This window comes from Neovison vison, chromosome 6 (assembly GCF_020171115.1).
Source record: "Neovison vison isolate M4711 chromosome 6, ASM_NN_V1, whole genome shotgun sequence".
Lineage (NCBI taxonomy): Eukaryota > Metazoa > Chordata > Mammalia > Carnivora > Mustelidae > Neogale > Neogale vison.
In genome coordinates this window covers 8,621,746-8,642,137 of record NC_058096.1, presented here as the reverse complement: position 1 = coordinate 8,642,137, position 20,392 = coordinate 8,621,746, and the positions used below count along the sequence as shown (strand labels likewise).

The 20,392-nt window shown below is 52.6% G+C and overlaps 1 protein-coding gene across 2 annotated transcripts; it reads left to right on the top strand.

The window, feature by feature from the left end:
* Positions 1-591: 591 nt before the first annotated feature.
* On the top strand, positions 592-18,813 carry CHAF1B (chromatin assembly factor 1 subunit B). 2 transcript variants are annotated; one of them, XM_044250943.1, is made up of 14 exons: positions 592-635; positions 1,363-1,556; positions 1,970-2,102; positions 3,602-3,719; positions 4,346-4,449; positions 6,781-6,877; positions 8,814-8,898; positions 10,527-10,620; positions 12,536-12,605; positions 12,703-12,794; positions 14,687-14,849; positions 16,019-16,393; positions 17,191-17,285; positions 18,027-18,813. In XM_044250943.1, exons 2-14 carry the CDS (start codon positions 1,431-1,433, stop codon positions 18,116-18,118), a joined length of 1,644 nt encoding a protein of 547 aa, XP_044106878.1. In that variant the 5' UTR covers positions 592-635; positions 1,363-1,430; the 3' UTR covers positions 18,119-18,813. The 2 variants fall into 2 exon arrangements, with proteins under 2 accessions (XP_044106878.1, XP_044106876.1); XM_044250941.1 differs by having other exon boundaries at positions 14,684-14,849.
* The last annotated feature ends 1,579 nt before the right edge of the window (positions 18,814-20,392 follow it).

Genomic DNA, 20,392 nt, shown 5'->3' with positions numbered 1-20,392 from the left:
ATGACTACAGATGGTTGGAGAAGAGTTTTTGTTTCACTGATGCTTGAAGCTCCAGAGACCGAGAGGAGGCCAGATGCAGGTTACAGCTCTCAAACACTCGCTGTGAAAAAGACCAGTGACAGACGCGGTGCTTTCGGGTGGCCCTCGGAGTTACAGCCTCCCCACCTGTCCTACCAGACCCCTTTTTCCTCTTACTGGACTGTCAACTCCCAGAGGGCCAGTCAGTGGGAGTTTCTCTCTCCACTGCTCGTCCAGCGCCAGCATAGGGTCCAGCACCTAGGGGATGCTCAGGCAATGTTTGCTACAAGAGTTAAGAAGGGAAGAAATAATTGAATGAGACGATGAACTCATCTATTCTTCCACCGAGGCGTGGGTCGCGCACGTAATTAGTGAACTGGCGGGAACAGCCGGGGATTTCGAGGACTCAGCACCTCTGGACCACTCTGCTCGGAGGAGGGGCGGAGCGCCACGCAAATCCCGCCCACACGAAGGCGGAACGAACAGGGTTCCACCCGCAATGAGGCGGGGCGTCGCGGGCAGTCCCGCCCCTCGGGAGGCGGGGCCTGCGGCGCGCGGGAAGAAGCGCAGGCGGTGGCGGGAGCTGGCGGAGCGGTGGACTGACCGTGTTCCTGCAGGTACTGCTTCCCCGGCGCTGGCTCCCGCGTCCCCACTGTCTCCCTGCTGGGCGGGACGGGGGCGCAAGGATCTCGCTGAGGGCGGCCCGCGGGGTCCCGGCATAGCCCCGGAATGGCGTGCATTCGGGCGGCCGGTCCCCGCTCCGACCCCGTGCGGCCTCCTCCCGGCCAGGCCCGGTTGCGGCTTCCCGGCCGAGCGCCCCGTCCCTTACGGCCTGGGAACGGGGGCGGGTCCCCTCTGGCCCCCTGGCCTTGGTTCCCTCCTTCGGGCGACCCCGTCCTCCTGGTGGCCCCGCCTCTGGGAGGTGGTTATCCCCCCTCCCGCGCGGCCCCCTTTCCCCAGTGGGTCCCCTCCCCCAGGAGGCCTCCCCCGGGCGGCCCCCTGCCCCGGACAGCCCCTCACCCGAGCTACCCCGGTCCCCGGCTCTCCCGGAGCACCCCCCAACCCCCACTAAGCGGGGGCGGTCGCGCAGCGGGGCCCGGCCCCTTGATTTCCTCTGCCCGGGCGTTCCATTTTGCTTTTCCGGACACAGCCGGGAAAGAAGCCCAGCGGCCTGGGCTCAGTGAAGCATTTTAGGGGCACTTGCAGGGTGTTTCGAGAGAGGTCAGCATGGACATCCTTTCCCGGTACAGCGTGCATCTTTCAGGAGCAGGGCTCCTGGCTCCTGATGAGCGTTCAGGACACCTTGCCTGCTCTGATACTCAGTTCATTACCAACGATTTTCAGCTTTCCTCTGTCTTTGGGAAAAGAGCGGCGCCGGAGGAATTTGTTTTTCTCCTTCAAGATTCGGGAGGATGAAAGTCATTACTTGCGAAATAGCCTGGCACAACAAGGAGCCGGTGTACAGCCTGGACTTCCAGCCCGGCGCGGCCGGCAGGATCCACAGACTGGCGTCGGCGGGCGTGGACACCGCGGTCAGGGTAAACGGGGCCGGGGCGCAGAGACGGGCTGCGGGGGCCGCCTTCTCCAGTCTTTCCTGGAAGACCAGTGTCTGCACACTCAGACTGTTGGGTCATCTAGCCCCGAGAGAGCGCTTCTCAGGCCCTTGACTGAACCAGAAAAGTAAAAGAAAGCTTTGCTCCTGGGAGTGTTTCCTACTTTGATCGGCTCCATGCTCCTTATTTTAAAATAAGCCCGTTTCTGTTGGGGAACAGTTTGCCCTAGAAAGAGGTAGGAGGGAGGGCGGCAGGCAATGGGACAAGAAGTTCATTTGATGTATCAAGAGAAAAACCGTTTTCTTCCTGATAATTAGCGTAGCCTTGTGTTTAGGAAGCACAGTAGGGTAGGTGCTCGTTTGTATGTTTCCCTGAACAAATGTATTGGGTTTCGTCAGATCTGGAAGGTGGCGAAAGGACCCGATGGAAAGGCCATTGTTGAATTTTTGTCCAACCTCACTCGCCATACCAAAGCGGTCAATGTCGTGCGGTTTTCTCCAAATGGGGAAATTTTAGCATCAGGAGGAGACGGTGAGTATGAGTATTATCCTTCAAAATTCCTTAGAAACCAGATACCTTTGTGTCTCATGTTCGTGAGCTCTGAGCTAGGGATGCTTTTCTATTTTAGAGGTCACTTGACCTCTCAATCCGTCATTTAGATAGTTTAGTAAAAAACCTTCTGAGGAGCATGAGGGGATGGGGGATAGCAAGCTTAACCTGAGAAGAATTGGTTGTAAATGCACCCCTCCCCCCAGCGACACCCCCTCACCCCATCCCATTGGTAGAGACAAGTAGGAAGGCGCTTACCCTTTTACCGCGTTCCAGTGCAGCTGTCCCGGCCTTGTTTGATTGCTGGTTTAGTATCCGAGTGATCACATTCTCTCCCACGTCGCTCATAATTAATTAATTCAGTTGGGGGAGTAGTGTCTGAATGGCCTCTAAATTATGTTTGCTTGGTAAAAGCAGATTGATTCCTATTTTCTGCTTGTACTTAAGTAGCATAAAACTGCTACAAAAAAAGTAAATCTCTTCACCATGCTTTGACACCAGAAGAGTCTAAGAGTTACTAGAAAATAAAACACATTGCAGGTTTTATTTGCCGAAGGAGCAAAGAGATCGGGTGAAGTTCGGTGCCATGATGTCCAGGGCGTGTGTGCACAGAGGGAAAGGTGGAAAGTAGGGAGCACCACCGGGGGAGGCCGGCAGGCTGTCTGCTGAGAGGTTGCACAGGGCAGCCCTTGTTTTGCCCAGTCCTTTGGCCTTGGAGGCCCAGAAGCCTGCTGTTGGCAGTGGAGAGTGTCCACCTGCCAATGTCAAGGCCCATCTCGCCATCCGGCTCCCAGAATTCCTCTCTTGTGCCCATACTGCCGGCTCGGTGACCAGCACTCAGAGGGAAGGTGCGTGGTGCTCAGATTTGTGCAGTGAGTTGGGGGCAGAGCTCAGGGAGTCAGAGCGCCCGGACAATGGATGACCTCGCGCTGAGGTATCTGATGTGTCCGTATGAGTAGCTAATGTGTCCACTTGTCCCGCGGGCTAGGCATTGTGTTCTAAGTGCTTTCTGCGTATTAACTCATTTAATCCCCGAGACAGCCCTAGGAGGTAGGTATGCTGTTACCCCATTTTGCAGGTGAGGTAACTGAGGAGTCAGGATGCTAAGTCCGCTGAAGCTTACACAGCTGGGAGCAATTTGCCGATCCTCGCTTGGTGGTTCTTTGTTTTTCCTTATTCGGCCATTCCTAAGGCAGTGCCTTAGGATTTGTTAACCTAGTCGGCTGCTTTGCAGTGTTTTCCTGGCCTGGGGACCCTTCTGTTGCACATGACATTGGATAGCTCTGACTTGGTAGGAGTTTGATTTTGGAGTTTTAGATCAGAAGGGAAACCTGTTTTTCCTATCCAGATTCTTAGAAGGCGCTCGCAGTGACGGTAGTAGCTATTGAACATTGTAAATAGGGTTTAATGTGCTGAAAGCCCGGCAATGAAGGAGGCTGCCCGAAGCGTGGCTTGTCTTACCTGAATCGCTCGCTACACAGATGCGGTCATCCTGCTGTGGAAGGTGAACGACAACAAGGAGCCGGAGCAGCTCGCCTTTCAGGATGAGGACGAGGCTCAGCTGAATAAGGAGAACTGGACTGTCGTGAAAACCCTCCGGTAACGGAGTGGGGGGGGGCGGCCCACCGGAGTGGTTTACCCAACTGCTCCGAATGCATTTAGCTCACATGCATTTTTTTTTTTTTTAATTAAAAAAAATTTTTTTTCTTAAGTGGGCTCTGTGCCCATCATGGGGCTTGAACTCACAACTCTGAGATCAAGAGTTGCATGCTTGACTGAGCCGTCAGGTGCCCTGCATTTTGACATTTTAACATGATTACAGTGGATCTTTCTTTCTTTCTTTCTTATAAGAGGGTTGGCGGGGAGAGGGCAGAGGAAGAGAGAGAATTTCAAGCAGGCTCCACAATGGCTGTGGAGCCAGTACGGGGCCCCATCTCACAACCCTGAGATCGTGACCTGAGCCCAAACCAAATCACTGACTGGGTCACTCACACACCCCCCCACATGGGCTTTATTTCTGCTCTAAAATATTCATTAGTCAGACTGAACCAGTTACAAAGCTGTAACTACCCCTGAAGATAGCAGACCCTAGCTGCAGCTGATCTAGTTCCAGCGGAAATTTCTAAAATCCTAATGCATGGTCTCCGAGTGTGCCTGTAAATTTTTGATGGTGTTTCTCTCATTGAGATTTGCCTTTTCCCTTCCTTTTCCTCTTTGGACTCCAGGGGCCACTTAGAAGATGTGTACGATATCTGCTGGGCAGCCGACGGGAATTTGATGGCTTCTGCCTCTGTGGATAACACCGCCATCATATGGGACGTCGGTAAAGGTAGCGGACGCGTTTCTGTTATTGTCAGGGGGATGGAATCTTGTAAGTGGCTAAAAGGTCTAATCTGCTTTATCTGTTTTTATTATTATTATTTTTTAAGGATTTAATTTGTTTGAGAGAGAGAGGGCATGGGGGCAGAGGCAGACAGAGAAGCAGACTCCCTGCTGAGCTGTGAGTCCAGTGTAGGGTTCGATCCCAGGACTCCAGGATTGAGATCTGAGCCCAAGGCAGATGCTTAACCGACTGAGCCACCCCGGCACCCATAACCTGCTTTATCTTAAAGGCATGAGTAGAGTTTCTGAGTGAACTAAAATGGGTGTCTGGCTCAGCAGGGTGGGCGCCTGTGTCATGGACCCAACTTAGTTTCAGGGTCCCCATCCAAGTGTAGGAGGCCTGGCCGTGGTGCCAGAGCGAGGTCTGTCCCGCATGCGTGGGGTTATGGACATGTTGGGGGCAGGGCTCACCTTCGTGGAACTCAGGGTCTCGGGCAGCGTAGCCCGTCGTCGCCATCGATGGGCACTGAAGGCGCCATGTGGGGAAAGGTAGGACCAGGTGTCTGTCTGAGAGCGAGGACAGCCGAGGACACCTCGCTCATTTATGGAACCTGTTCTCTAGTTAGGGAGATGGTAGACGTGTGAGAAGTTACAAAACTGGCCAAAAGTGAGTTGCCAGAAGCCAGTTAGTGCCTAACACGTGACCGTTTTTGCCTTCTGCAGACGGTTACTCAAACTTGATGTTTCCTTGCTGCCTCGTACTGTGCTCCCGGCTGGTGCTCCCGCAGCTGCGAGCACCGGGAGGGAGTCAGGCTGGAGAAGGCGCCCCCTGGGCCTCTGGATTATCCACTCTGAGACAGTCTGTCTGTTGGAGGCCCTGCCGGCCAGCCAGACCCCTCTGTCTTGCCCCACCTCTGTCACGTTCCTACTCAGTCCCCGACCTTGGCAACATGGACGGCCAGTGTCCCCGTCGTCCTTTCTTCCCCACACCAGGCCATTGATGCGGATAATTTCAGCGTCTGTGTGGACAGTCCACCCAGCAACCCCCTGAAGCCACTTGTAATGAGCTTGGATGTGGCCAGGTCCTTACTTCCTACAAGATGGTGGCTGCATTCTGGCAGGTGTCGGATACACAGCGGGTGTGACGTCGGTAGCCATAGTGCCAGGAAAGCTGCCCTGAGCCCCAGGAGCACGAGCAGACTGCGCGCGCGTGGGAGCAGCAAGTGCAGGGGAGGGGCCCTGCGGGGTGCCACTCGGGCACGGGTCGCTTACAAAGTCCCTCTTCAGAAACCCCCACACTCACACACCGACCTAACGGCACAACTGTGGGTTAAAAAGACTCTCTGGTGTCTGAGGAGATGCTGTCACCCAGCCCTGGGCCACCTTCATGTCACAGACCCTGAAAGACTTGCAGGACGGCTTGGGGTGGGGGGAGTTAGCCTGAAGCACACTCGCTGCATTTCCCGGACATCGGCTGGGTCACGGGGTCGGGGGAGCAGAGGCCCAACTGTAGACGGCCGAGCGAGTGTAGACTCCTTTTCAGAGAAGAGGGATTTCGGTGTTTTTGTTTTTGTTTTTGCTTCGAATGGTCAGGGTTTGTGCCTTCCTCCTCCTTTTATCCAGGTAGCCCCTGCGCACTGCTGGTTTAATCTCTTTCCACAGAGTCCCTTTCCCATCCCTGCTTTTTGCTCGGGCCCTCGCCTCCGACCTGGCCTGCTGTCACCTCCTAACTAGGGTACGGCCTGTGTTCTCTGTGAACCTCAGTTTCGTCTTTATCGTGCACCTTACTTCCCAGCCGGGCGTTCTCGGCCGCATCTTGAATTCGCCGAACCTTTTCTTTCCTTGCCCTATAGGGTTGCGGTCACATACTTCCTGTCCTCCCTGTCTTGCCATCTTGGCCATGGACATGATCCTCTAGCATTCTCCCTTACTTATTAATAGCTCCATGTGCCTAAGCGGCCCTCCCCTCCCGCCGTGGATCTGCTCACGGTAGCGGCTCCTTCAGGAACCCCCCCCCCCCTTGTCGTGCCCGACCTGGAGAGCTGACCTTGGCTTGTCCCCTTCTTGACCCTTGCTGCTGCCCCAGCTGCTGTCCCTCTGTGTCCCATGCGGCCCATCAGTGGGTGTGTCTCTCCCCCAAAGCCGCGGGCTCCTTGGGAGTGTGGGCTGTGTGAGGTCCTCTTTGTCTCCCCAGAGGCGACACAGCGCGGGGTGCGGAGGTCCTCCCGAACCACCCGTGGGATGATGGAGTGGGATGAAGGTCGTCGTGCTTAAACTGTAGTCGACTCCGCTTGTGCGCGAGTAAGTTTCTGTAATGCTGTTGTGTGCTTTTATGCAGGACAAAAGATCTCCATCTTTAATGAACATAAAAGTTACGTCCAAGGAGTAACCTGGGACCCCTTGGGTCAGTATGTTGCCACCCTGAGCTGTGACAGGTACGTCCATGTTTGGCAAGTTGTCTTCTCTGTTGACTTAAATTTTCCGCAGAGGTTTTCATCCCCACTTACTCAATAATAAGGCAGAGTCAAGGTTTGGTTCATCCATCCATGTTCTTGATTTCTTTTTTTTTTTTTTTTTTTAAAGATTTTATTTATTTATTTAACAGACGGAGATCACAAGCAGGCAGAGAGGCAGGCAGAGAGAGAGGAGGAAGCAGGCTCCCTGCTGAGCAGAGAGCCCGATGCGGGGCTCAATCCCAGGACCCTGAGATCATGACCTGAGCCGAAGGCAGCGGTTTAACCCACTGAGCCACCCAGGCGCCCCTCTTGATTTCTTATAAAGCGTTTGGTTTTAATGTTATTCTTAAACCATAACAAGATATTGGAAACTAATTAGGGTCAGTGCCTTATACATAGTGCTTAGTAACTCTTTATCGAATTGGTGAATGAATGCATAGAGAGCTTTGAATTACATATGAATTTCATGGGCAACTTTTAAAGAAAAAGTGTTTTATGTAAATATGATATGCAAGAAGGGGTACCTAAAGATGGGGTTCAACGTTTCTTCTTTTTTTTTAAGATTTTATCTTTAAGTAAACTCTACACCCACAACAGGTCTCAAACTCACAGTCCCCAAGATCAAGTCATGTGCTCTACCGACTGAGCCAGCCAGACACCCCTGTTTCATTTTCTGAATATAGTTTACTGCAGTGATTTTAATGACTCCACTTAAATTAATGGAAACATAGAATATTTTGTCTTTTTTTTTTTTTTTTAAAGATTTTATTTATTTATTTGACAGAGAGAGATCACAAGTAGGCCGAGAGGCAGGCAGAGAGAGAGGAGGAAGCAGGCTCCCTGCTGAACAGAGAGCCTGATGCGGGACTCGATCCCAGGACCCTAAGATCATGACCTGAGCCGAAGGCAGCGGCTTAACCCACTGAGCCACCCAGGCGCCCCAGAATATTTTGTCTTTTTTGAAAGGAGGTTTTGTTGCTATGTTTACTGGTGTCCTGCATTTAGTTGTGTTCTTGGAACAAAGAACATCCGAGGTGCTGGATATATTACTCCTTGGTCAAGATAGCCCTTTTTTTTTTTTTTAAAAGATTTTATTTATCAGAGAGAGAGCGAGCACAGGCAGACAGAATGGCAGGCAGAGGCAGAGGGAGAAGCAGGCTCCTTGCTGAGCAAGGAGCCCGATGTGGGACTCGATCCCAGGATGCTGGGATCATGACCTGAGCCGAAGGCAGCTGCTTAACCAACTGAGCCACCCAGGCGTCCCAAGATAGCCCTTTTGAGTTTTTATCCAACTACTTTTATTTGTTTTATTTATTTTCTATTTTTTAATTAACATATAGTGTGTTATTGGCCCCAGGGGTACAGGTACCCAACTACTTTTTATCATAACACCTTTGATTCCAGATGGCCCAGCAATGTGGAAGAGTTAGGAGAGGCTAGGAAAAGGAAACACTTTGATATTGTATGTGCATTTATTTTCTGATCTTGGTGTTTTATTCATTATGGGAATAATATGGATTAGTAACAACCAAATTTATATGCTGGTGTTTCCCTCACTCGTGCAAATCCCTGAGGGCAAGACCGTTTGAAACAAATGTCACTGTAGTCCCACAAATCGCTACTGGGCCGAGTGTCCGAAGCCTGAAGGGGCCAGGCCTAAAGTACATCTTACTTGACCAAGTTGAAACATTCGATAAAAAAAGTTATGACCTAGTTCTTACTGCATTCGTGACCAGCCTCAGGGGGTTTGCTTCCGCCACAGTGAGTTACTGTGTGACAGTGTGACGCCTGGGGCTGTAAGTGGTCTTGCAGACTGATGTCGTTTAACTGGCCTTCAGTTTTGACACTGGATCGCTTCTATGCCAAACACTTCCTTCGCTAGAAGAGATCAGTCAGAATCTTCTTCTTTCTTTAGGATCCTGAGGGTATACAGCACCCAGAAGAAACGTGTGGCTTTTAATGTCTCAAAAATGCTGTCTGGAATAGGGGCGGAAGGCGAGGTACAAGCTGTTCGTCCTACCTGAGCGGGGCTTCAGTTGAGGTGGGGGGTCCCGAGCTCCTCCGCGTCTTACGGCTAAACCACTGTTCTCGGGCCCCCGATGCTTGAACTGCCTTGTACTTTCTCGGATCTGGTCAAGGTTCAGTTAGGCCACTGGGCTGCTCTGCATGGAACTGGGGACATCCGGGGGCTGGGGGAGAGCTGCTGATGGTGGACAGAGGTGTTCAACCCTGGCTCAGTGTGGAGTCACCTGGGAGCATTAAGAAATAATGGGTGCCCGTTCCCCTCCCCAGATGTGATTTGCTTGGCTTGAGGTTGGCAGGGCCCCTATGGGATCCTGAGGTGTAGTGAGGGTCAAGAACTCTTGACCTAGGGGGACCCTGCATTATGCACTATGCAACAGGAAGGCAGATATGTCAAGTGTCTGGTAGGGGGCCATATGCCGTCCTGGCCGGTATGGAGAGAATATTGCTGGGGCACAGTGGTCCTGTGAGCCAGTGGTCCTGGAGGAATAAGACTACAGACGCAGGCACTTCAGGCAAAAGGGAGCAGGTTGGTCACTGGAACAAAACAGGGACGTGATATGAATCCTGTCCTCAGGCAGCCGACTAAGGCCGGATGGGCCATGACTGGTGACACAGGAGAGCTCCCCTACAGTGAGGAGGGACATGCTGGGTCTTTGGGTCCTGGACACCCAAACGCTTAGTGTTTATCAAGTGTCAGTGAGTCCGAGCAAAAACCGACCCACAGGTGTTCGAGACACATTTGGAAAGATAGGTTACCAGTGTAGCGGCTGGCGATTTTCTCCATACGAAGTGTTCATTAAGTTGGAAATTCTGAGTGGGCACACACAGAGAACAGAGGGCCCCGGGTTGTCGTCTTGCATTCCTCCCTCCCCCGTCTCATTCTCCAAACCACTGCTGCCCGTGTGCTGTGTTCTCAGAGAGGCTTTTAAAACAACAACTGTAGAGCTGCACGCACGCGCGCATGCACACACGCTCACACACGCACATGTAGACCCATGCACACACACAGATTTCCTTTTTTTTTTTAAGATTTTATTTATTTGAGGGGGGAGGTGCAGACAGAGTGGGGAAGCAGGCTCCCTGCTGGACAGAGAGCCCCACGCCGTATTCGATCCCAGGACTCTGAGATCGTGACCTGAGCTGAAGGCAGATACTTAACCGGCTGAGCCACCCAGGCGCCCCGACACACACAGCTCTCCTTAATGCAAATGCGTGGTTAGTGTTCACGAGACCCTTGCAGTTTGTTTTTTTAGTTTTTTAAGATTTATTTATTTTAGAGAGAGAGAGTGGGGGTGGGGGCAGAGGGAGAGAATATCAAACAGACTTGCTGCTCACCGTGGAGCCTGATGATGGGGCTCGATCCCAGGCCCCTGAGATCATGATCTGAGCCAAAATCAAAAGTTGGACAGTTCACTGACTGAGCCACCCAGGGGCCCCTACTCCTGTAGTCTTGAGTGGTTATTTGATTTGTAATATATTTCATCTTTTATTATGTGACTAATAAATGATACTATATAAAATTAAGAAAAAAAAAAAAAACCACCTGATAAGCCTTTTTTGTGAATGTAAGACTTGGATTAGTGTTTCAACTTGTGTGCCACAGGCGAGAAGTTACCGGATGTTTCATGATGACAGCATGAAGTCATTCTTTCGTCGACTGAGTTTTACTCCTGATGGATCTTTGCTCCTCACGCCAGGTGGGTTTCACAAGCTTTTTTTTGGTTTGTTTTTAAAGATTTTATTTAGCTATTTAGAAAGAGCATGAGTGGGGGAAAGGGCAGAGGGAGAGAGAGAATCCCAAGCAGACTCTGCCTTGAGTATGGAGCCTGTCACAGGCTCAATGTCGTGATCCTGAGATCATGACCTGAACCAAAGTCAAGAGTCGGACACTTAACCAACTGAGCTGCAGGTGCCCCAAGAACAGTTTTAGAAGTATGAAAAATAATAGTACTTGAGCAGGTGTTTGCCTGACTGAAGTCCCGCATCGGGCTCCCTGCTCAGCAGGAAGCCTGCTTCTCCCTCTCCCATTCCCCTTGCTTGTGTTCCCTCTCTCGCTGTGTCTTTCTCTGTCAATTAAATAAATAAAATCTTAAAAAAAATAAAATAAAAGGTGAACATGTAGGAGAACATCCTAGGAATCGGGACGGTTTTGATGGCACTTGGCTGGGAACCTTTGTACAGCAAAGACCCTGTACGCAAATCAGTCGACAAATAACAGAACTGGAAAATTCTGTTTACAGTCAGGAAAGAGCTTATGTACATCACATACAGTGGCTCTTTCAAATTGAGAAAAAAGAAAAACCCAAAAGAAAGAAAATGAGTGAAAGATACAAAAAGGCAGATTTATGCATTCAGCACACACGAGATAATGTTCGGACGCTCAGTGATAGAAAAACAGAAATTAAAGTGACACACAGCTAGGTATCTCTTTATTATTTTCAGACTAGAAAAAAGTGAAAATACCTGCTGCTGATGGGCAAGCAGAACGTGGGTATTGCTGGTGGACTGTGAATGGTCACAGCCCTTTCAGGAAACAGTCTGGTCACCGTCACATGCGTGTCCTCGTCAGCCTGTCTGCCCCTCGTCTTAGCCTCAGTCTGTAAGAAATGAAACCTAGTATGACAGTCTATTTTCGACCGTGTCTGTTGTTTCTATCTCTGGACCAACTGTACTGATTAACGAGACGGGTGAATGAGCTACGGTGTTGTCACCGCCGTGAATGTCAGGCAGCTAGTAAAAAGGTGCATGACCCCGGGTTAGTGCTGGCGAGTGGTCGGCAGAGCAGAGCAGCGGCAGGTTAGGAGGAGACAAGACCCCGATTCTGTGAGCTGCACTGAAAACCCCACCGGGGGAGGAGAAAGACAGTTGAGTCGTAACGGATGGTCGCGGTTGCACCAGCGTGGAGGGAAGGCGGAAACGCTCCACGGCTGGTTCAGATGGGCTGGGCGGGGAGGGCAGAACCAGTGCTGGCGGGACCTCTGCCCGCACCGTGGGGATGGAGCGGCCGCAGGTGAGATGTCTTGTGTGTGGGTATCAAGAAAGAGGTGTGGTCAGTGGTCCTCGCCGCCTGGGGCTGCCCTTGTCTTAAGGACATCCTGGGGTGCGTGTAGAAGAGAGCTCCAGCGTGGGCTGTCCCCAGAGCAAGGTCAGCTGCTGCAGGGGGCCGAGGCTGTAGCAGAGGCCTGGATCCCCCGGCAGCCTCCTGGCCCCCCCAGGCAGGTGGGAAGGAGCAGAGCAGACACAGGCCACCAGGCTCAAACCCGGGGACAGAGCTGGGGGTGGATCTCGAGAGAGTGCTTCTCCGGGAGGAAGTGGCCGGTCTCCCTGCGGGACATCTTCATAGCCAGGGGCCCCTGCTCTGCCCTTCCTGCCCAGGCCTGAAGCCGCCCTGGCTGGGTGGACCGCTCAGGGGAGGGGACAGGCGGGTAGAGCCTGGAGTAAGCGCCGAGCCCAGACTGGGACTGTTCGTATTTGTCCTCAGTCACAGAAGCATTGTCTGGGGCAGACAGCTTAGCTGGGGCAAATATTTCACAAGCCAGGGATGGATGCTCCCGAGTTTCTGTGCTTTGGTCTAATAAAACCTCGCCTCTTCTCGTCTCCCTGCTTCCCCAGCTGGATGTGTGGAGTCTGGCGAAAACGTAACAAATACGACTTATGTTTTCTCCAGGAAAAATCTTAAAAGGTACGCAGTTGAAGATATTGTTGACATGTTGGCCCTTTCTTTTTGCTCTTGGTGAGAAACGGTGCCCTTTCTAAAAAGGTCATGACCCACTTTCCAGGCCTATTGCGCATCTTCCGTGTCCTGGCAAAGCGACGCTTGCTGTCCGCTGCTGTCCCGTCTACTTTGAGCTGAGGCCCGTGGCGGAACAAGGTACGCTAGAGGCACAGCGGTAGTGTTATGGGTCGTGATTTTTTTTTTTTTCTTAAAGATTTTATTTATTTATTTGACAGCGAGAGACACAGCGAGGAGGGAACACAAGCGGCGGGAGTGGGAGGGGGAGAAGCAGGCTCCCCGCTGAGCAGGGAGCCCGATGCGGGGCTCGATCCCAGGACCCTGGGATCATGACCTGAGCCGAAGGCAGACGCTTAACGACTGAGCCACCCAGGCGCCCTGTGATTTGGCTTTATCTTGTGGGGAAACGTACGTGGGTTTGGTTCAGTCTGGTTACTCGGGAGGCTGGAGCAAAGCCCAGTGTTCTCAGAATGTGTGTCCGTGTTTTGCATCATCCCGAATACACTTTCTTCACTTAAACATTAAAGGAAGAAGAGTACTCGTATTTTTCTGCTGAAGCAGTCGAATGTTGTTCATCCATTTCCTATGCAGTGAAATTATGTTTGAACTGGATTTTTGTTTTTTTTTAAGTTTTTTTTCCCTCCATGTACACATAGAAATCTTGTCCGTGGCTTTAACCAGTCAGATCACAATGGGCCTCGGTGTGGTTATCCGCAGGTTTCTCGTGCTGGGGGTTCCTTGAGCTCTTAGGTCTGTGGGTTTATAGTTTTCACCAAGTTTGAGGAATTTCAACCGTGTTTTTCTGTCCTGCCCTGCCCTGTCCACTGCGCTCCATCTACACATGCGTTAGGTCAGACTGCCGGGGGTCAGGCTGCCTGTTTTTCTCCCTCGGCATCGCCGTTTTCTGAGTCCCAAACCCCACGTCTCTACTTAGCGTGCTCCATCGTTCCTCTTCTTCTCGAACACGCAGAATACGGTGTCCGTAGTGGCTCTCGTGTCTTTGCATACAGAGGATCGGCTTTGATTTCCCCCTTCGTTACGGGTCATATTTTCTTCTTTGCGGGCCTGATACTTCTCTTATTAGACGCCAGACATTGGGAACCGTCCCTTCGTGGATGCCAGATGTATTTTTACAAATATTCTTGAGCTTTATTCTGGGATGCGGTGAAGTCACTTGGAAACATTGAGCTACTTCTCTTCGTTAGACCAGACCCCAGTGGCCTTTGGTCTACAGCTAATTGCCCCACGCCTGGCCTGACGTGTGCTCGCCAGGGCCCCATGAGTTAGGTTTTCCATCCTGGCTGGAGGGGGCTCCGGGAATGGCTTTCCTGTGGTTCTTGCTCGGTCCTGGGGTGGTTTTCTCACATACTCACACCCTTCCGTGCCTGGCTAGAGACAGAGAAGGCCCCTGTGAGCTCCGGCCGCCCAGGCCTCCCGCTCCCAGCTCCCACCTGACGGCTCGGGCTGGCTGCTGCGGGCTTCTCTCTACCTTTTCTGGGACCAGAAGCTCCAGGTGGTAAACTGAGGCAGATGGAGGCCTTCCTCTTCACTTCCCGTCCCTCAGGGATCGGTGTCCTTCAGTGCCTGGCGGTTGAGGTCTGGAAGGCGGTCATGTGGTATAATCTGCCTGGTGTTGGTTGCTCCAGGTTGGGGGGTAAATCAGGTCCCTGTTCCCCCCCGGCCAGAAGCGGCTGTTTTTAACTCCTTAATCCTTGATGTGAATGTGTGTAACGAACTGAAGGACCATTCACAGAATGTTTCTTGGTGACCCTTATTTTTCCTTCTCCAAAAGCGGCCCCTCAGCCTGCCCTGTTTCATTCCCACGTCTGGTCCTGGCCTTTCGAACCTCCTTTGGGGCCCCCGACTCTCGGGTCAGGACACGGCTTCCTCGCCGGTTCCTGTGTGGTTCTCTTCAGACCTGGGCTTCCGTGAAATGATGCTATTTATGTCCCTGGAGAGAGGGCTTTGGAGGAATGCGTTTGCATTTGCTCCTTGTTTCCTGTCCTTTGTCCCCCCCCCACCCCCAGCAGACGGACCCTCGCAGGAGCCGGGCGTGGAGCTGGTGCGCCTGCCTTACCGCTTGGTGTTCGCTGTGGCTTCGGAGGACTCAGTGCTCTTGTACGACACCCAGCAGCCCTTCCCGTTCGGCTACGTGTCTAACATACATTATCACACCCTGAGTGACGTGTCCTGGTGAGTGGCCGGCGGGGAGGAGGTGTGCGGTGTGGTGCCCTGGAGTGGACCCTGGGGTCGGGAGCATTTCAGCACTAGAGCTGGCTTTTTGGGCCCATATTTACTAATTTCTTCTTTTTAAGATTTTATTTATTTGAAGGGCACCTGTGTGGCTCAGATAGTTGAGCATCAGCCTTTGGCTCAGGTCATGATCTCGGGGTCCTGGGATTGAGTCCCAATTCCTGGCTCAGTGGGGAGTCTGCTTCTCCCTCTCCCTCTGCTGCTCCCCTTGCTTGCTCTGTCTCTCTCTCAAATAGCATCTTTAAAAATAAAAATTAAAATTAAGATTTGAGGGAGAGATTGTGTGCATGCACAAGCAGACAGGAAAGAGAGAGAGAGAATCTCCAGCAGGTTCCCCGCTGAGCACAGAGCCCAATAGGGGGCGCGATCCCAGAATCCCGATATCATGTCCTGAGCTGGAACCAGGAGTTAACTGGCTCTTAGTTAGTTAGTTAACTTAGTTAACTGACTAAGCCACCCAGGCGCCCCTACCAATACCTTTTAAAAGGAATCAACATTAAAAGGAAAGCCATTTCTACTTTGCTATAATACCATTTCCTAGTGTAACTGTAACATCTGAATGAAGCCATTCCAATGCCTTGGGGATTCCTCTAATTCTCAAACTGAGGGGAGGCCCGTGGGGTCCCTGGTTGTTGGGACAGGGACCTTCCTTCCCTGGCAGGAAGCCTGCACCTGTGAGCCCCTGTCCCCCAGAACCGTGGTTATCCGTGCTGTCACTCTGCCTTCTGCTGAGGTCCTTTGCGCCCCCAGGCTCCCTGGTTTACCCCCAACACCTGCTCATGCTGGCTCCGCCGGGCCTGCCCTCCACCATCCCCTTCTTGCTCTTTATAACCTTTTTCCTTCTTTTCCTTCTTGGGTGGGGGTGGAGAAAGGTCCCTGCACCTTCCTTTGGGTGATTCTGGTGACAGTCCTGAGATGTCGCAGCGCCTGAGAAAGTTGAGCTGCGGCGGGAGGGCAAGGGTGGGCATGAGGCGCACACAAACCCTCTCCTTTCACTCGAAGCCTGTGAGTCCGTGAACTTGCATTTTCTAGTGATTAAAGAGAGCCTTGAGAGGGGCGCCTGGACTTTGGTACCGTTTCTAACCTTTTCTCCTGTTCGGGCAACCAAGGTCCAGTGACGGGGCCTTCCTGGCCATCTCCTCCACGGATGGCTACTGCTCCTTCGTGACGTTTGAGAAGGATGAACTGGGAATACCTTTGAAAGAGAAGCCGGTTCTAAGCGTGAGAACTCCCGACACAGCAAAGAAATCGAAAAGCCAGGGGTCTTCGCCAGGACCCAGGCTGGCCGAGGGGACCCCCACCGGCAGAGTCCAAGACCCCAGCAGTCCAGGCACACCCCCGCCTCAGGCGAGACCATCTCCAGCCCCGGCAGCGCCTTCGGAGGAGAAGAAGGGCCTGCAGCCCAGCACTCAAAACCCAAGAGCGCCCCCATCCCGGAGGGTCACTGTGAACACGCTGCAGGCCTGGAGCAAGACGACACCCCGGTAAGAGCTTCTGGTGGGGGAACAACTTGTCGTGGCGGCCGAAAAACAAAATAGAAACCAGAAGGCCCCAACCTCGAACTGGGGACATCCCGTAAGGGCTTCCGATGCGGCCAGAGAGACTTCAGAACCGACCTGAGTGCTGCCCCCCTGCTTCCAGACCTCTGTCGTGTCCCCATCCCCACCTGTGAGGGGGGGTCCAGAGCCGGGTGCGCGACTTGGCCGCAGCCCACCGCCCAGGGTTTGCAACTTTCCCTAGTAGAAACCATGTCCACTGGCCTTCCATACGCAGTGCATACGAGTGTTCATCGTACCACTGGAGAGGGACAGAATCACAGGTTCTGAGACTTTTATTTTATTTTATTTATTTATTTATTTAAAGATTTTATTTATTTATTTGACAGAGAGAGATCACAAGTAGGCAGAGAGGCAGGCAGAGAGAGAGAGAGAGAGGAGGAAGCAGGCTCCCTGCCGAGCAGAGAGCCTGATGTGGGGCTCGATCCCAGGACCCTGGGATCATGACCTGAGCTTTAACCCACTGAGCCACCCAGGCGCCCCAGGTTCTGAGACTTTTAGATGACAGTTACGGTTGGACTGTTGTCAATGTGATGATTGAACTTAGTAACGGAACACAGTCCTTAGTTACTCAATACATGGGCACATCAGCTTTTAGTGCCTTGTGTCATCTGGTCAGCTGGAAATTTTAAATGTTTCCTTCAGGTAGTTTTGAGATTTGTTGTCACAAATGATTCCTAGGACCCTAATGAGCTGTGCAACCCTTTACTGTTTTTTTAATCAAGGAGGATAAACTTAATACCCTTAAAGGCAGATATTCCACCGCATTCTGCACCAGCCAGTGTAATTTCCAGCCCTTCCACAGAAGAAATTCAGTCAGGTGAGTGTTACTGTGGCTGGTTTAATATAGTTAAAGATCGAATACCTTCTTTTGTTCTCTTGGAAAGGAACCACGTAGTTTAAGTCCTGAGAAAGCGGAGATGCCTCTTACTAGACCCGTCGTTCAGACGCCCTGGCCGCCTTGTCACACTCAGCAGGTCGCCCCCCTTCCCGCGCAGCCGCTCCCGGGAAATGAGTAGATGGAGGGTTTGGGGGCGCTAACCTGCTGGGCTGGAGAATTCTTTGTTGTGGGGTCGTCCTCTGACTGTAGGCAGGCGGCACCCCTGGATGCCTGTACCCAGCCCCCTCCAACCCCCACCAACTTGGGACATTCGCAAAGGTCACCAGACACTGCTTGCTGTTCCCTGAGAGGCAAGGTTGCCCCCCACTGAGAACCACTGGATCCTTGTCTTATATCCATATAGGCCCTTGCCAGGCAATTCAGTTCTTGTCCGGGCACAAAATTTATTTTGTAAACATCACTTTTTTTTTCCCTAAGATTTAGTTATTTGGGAGAGAGCGCGAGCAAGTGTATGGGGAGGGGCAGAGGGAGAGGGACTCTAAAGCAGACCCCGCCCTGAACGTGGGGCTCGATCTCAGGACCCTGGGCTCACGGCCTGAACTGAAACCACGAGTCAGATGCTTGACCGACTGCGCCACCCGGGGGCTCTGTCCACACCAGCTCGTCATTTTAAACAAAGTGTTCACTTCCGTGTCAACCTGTTGTTTGTTAACGTTCCAGAGATGCCCGGAGACCCTCAGGGCAGCCCTCCGGACCTCAAGCGGCCTCGACTTGGTGAGTGCGAAGGAAGTCCCCAAGGTCTGGACCCTTGATGACACCTGCCTGGTGCTTGAGGCCTGCCAGGTCCGGGGGGCCCCCGTGTGCACAGCGCAGGTGGCCGGGCCGGACACGAGAGGCCAGCGGCATTAGGCGGAGCCTGACGGACACCCGGGAACTGACTTGTGTAACAGAAGGTACACAGGGACCAGTTTTCCTGCAGAACTATGTTTGCTCTTGTATTCAAGATACATTTTTACCTCGGCGCTGGGAACATTTTAATAGACTAAATCCTCTTTTTGATGAGTTTCTGAAGCTGGAACAGTCCCACGTTATCTAGTGTGAAACCGTGAATCCTCCCTTGAAAATATGTGCAAGTTGAGACACGACACGGGCGGATTCCTCCTGACGCCGGAACGAGAAAGAGGAGAAAGGCGTTTGAGAAGGTTTATTCCGTCGAACTGACCTTCTGTGTAGTCAATGTCTTGGAGTGAGTTGGCTAGTTTGCTTGCTGATTCTCGAGGTAGACTTGTTCTGGAAAGTTAGGAAGTGAGAATAAAGTAGGGAAACTGGGTCAGAGATGGGATTCCGTGACCATCAGAAGGAACCTGGTTGCTGTTCAAGCATATTTATTTCCTTGCCTTTTTTTCCCTTAGGGAGAGAACTGAGATTTCACTGTAGCTACAGCTTGGTATCCAAATAGATTGACTTTCCACGTTGATTTTTCAGAGTAAAAGAACTTAGCAATTTATGCCTCTGCCTTTGCTTTCCCCACCCGGGGGCCGTGGGTGCGTTCTCCCTTTCTGCGGGGAGTAAACCAGGGTTGTGGGCTGGGGGCAGGGGGCGCAGGGCTAGGGGGCGTGCAGGAGGCGCTGCCGACGCATCTCATGGTCAAAATCTCAAAACGACAGACATGCCAAAACGCCCATCATTTTGGCGGAATGGCCACCGTGAGTCGTGTAGGTGGGGCTCCCCCACCCCAGATTCCTTTCCAGTCCGGAGAGCTCGCAGGGAGCACCCAGGTCAGGTCTGACGGGAAGTGGCTGAGGAGCGGATCAATGTGGCCCCTTTGAACTCAGATCAGCAGCAGCAAAGGAAAGAATTGGAAAAAGGATCAATCTGGTGCTTAATCCATAACCTAGTTAAGCAGAGAAAGCTTGCCTCCCTTTCAGAAGGCTGGGAAGTGGCTCACGAGGGAAAAGGTACAGCGTAGAGCTAGAAGGTGGCTCTGTGGAGAACTAGAAGGTTCAAGCTGCCCACAGATTCTAAGCTGTGAGGACACGGGCGTGGGGCACATTCAGCGTGAGGACACGTTAAAATGTCAGGTGGTCTCTGTTCTCACCAGTGATTCTTAACCTTTGCTGCGCACTGAAATTGCCCGAAGAACTGACTAGAGTATTGAGGCCTGGGTACTCCCTGCACGGGGGTGGCCTAACGGGATGGGGGCACCGTCAGCGGTCTTGAAAGCTCCAGGTCATTCGGGGCCGCAGCCAAGACTGGGAAATCCTAAGGGAAAAGCTCTCCCCGGGTCTGGTCTCTTCTGGTTAAACCGTTTCCACCGACAGCTTTCTCTTGCTTATTCTCTGCGTCATCGCTGATGGGTAGCCTGAGACGTTCGTGGGTGGGAGATGCCCTCAGCTCTTCAGAGAAGAAAGATGTTACCTTTCCTGCGGCCGGAGTGAGGGGTTCTGTGGTCACCGATCCGTGGGCAGAGGCGTGATCGTGGGTCCCGCGTTCTCGATGCCTGAACCTGCTTTCCTTGCCACGCTCCAGACTTGGCTGCACGTCTGTCTCTTGTGCAGCAACCATGGGGGGAGCAAGGGCACCTTCAGCCTGAAGACTGCGTGTCTGGGCAGAACTAGTCTGTCAGCGGTCACTGAATATAAATTCCAGAATCGTTCATAAAAGCTGTTGGATCCGTGTCCCGAGCCAAAACGGTCTGCTTTCAGCCGAGCACTTACTGGGGACCCTTCTGCAACAGGAGCCTGGGGGGTGGGTCCGGCGGGGTCCCTTCACACAATGTCACCATGAGCACGGCTCCCCAGCAGGGGGTCTGCCGCCCGATGGGGTGCCTGTTCCTTGTGGCCCACAGCAGCGACCCAGCCCACACCCTCGTGTCAGAGGCCACCTCAAGCAGGCTGTCCACCAGGGCAAAGAGACAAAGAGAGACAAAGCGCTGTCACCAGGGGCACAGCGGGTGTCCCACCCAATCCCCTTACTCGTTTTCGTCCCTCGCTGGGAGCACTCCCACCTGCGGGTTCACGGTGCTGAGGACCCTTCTGAGCAAAACAGCTGTCCGCGTCCACTTTAGCAAGTAGGTCCCGAGCCCT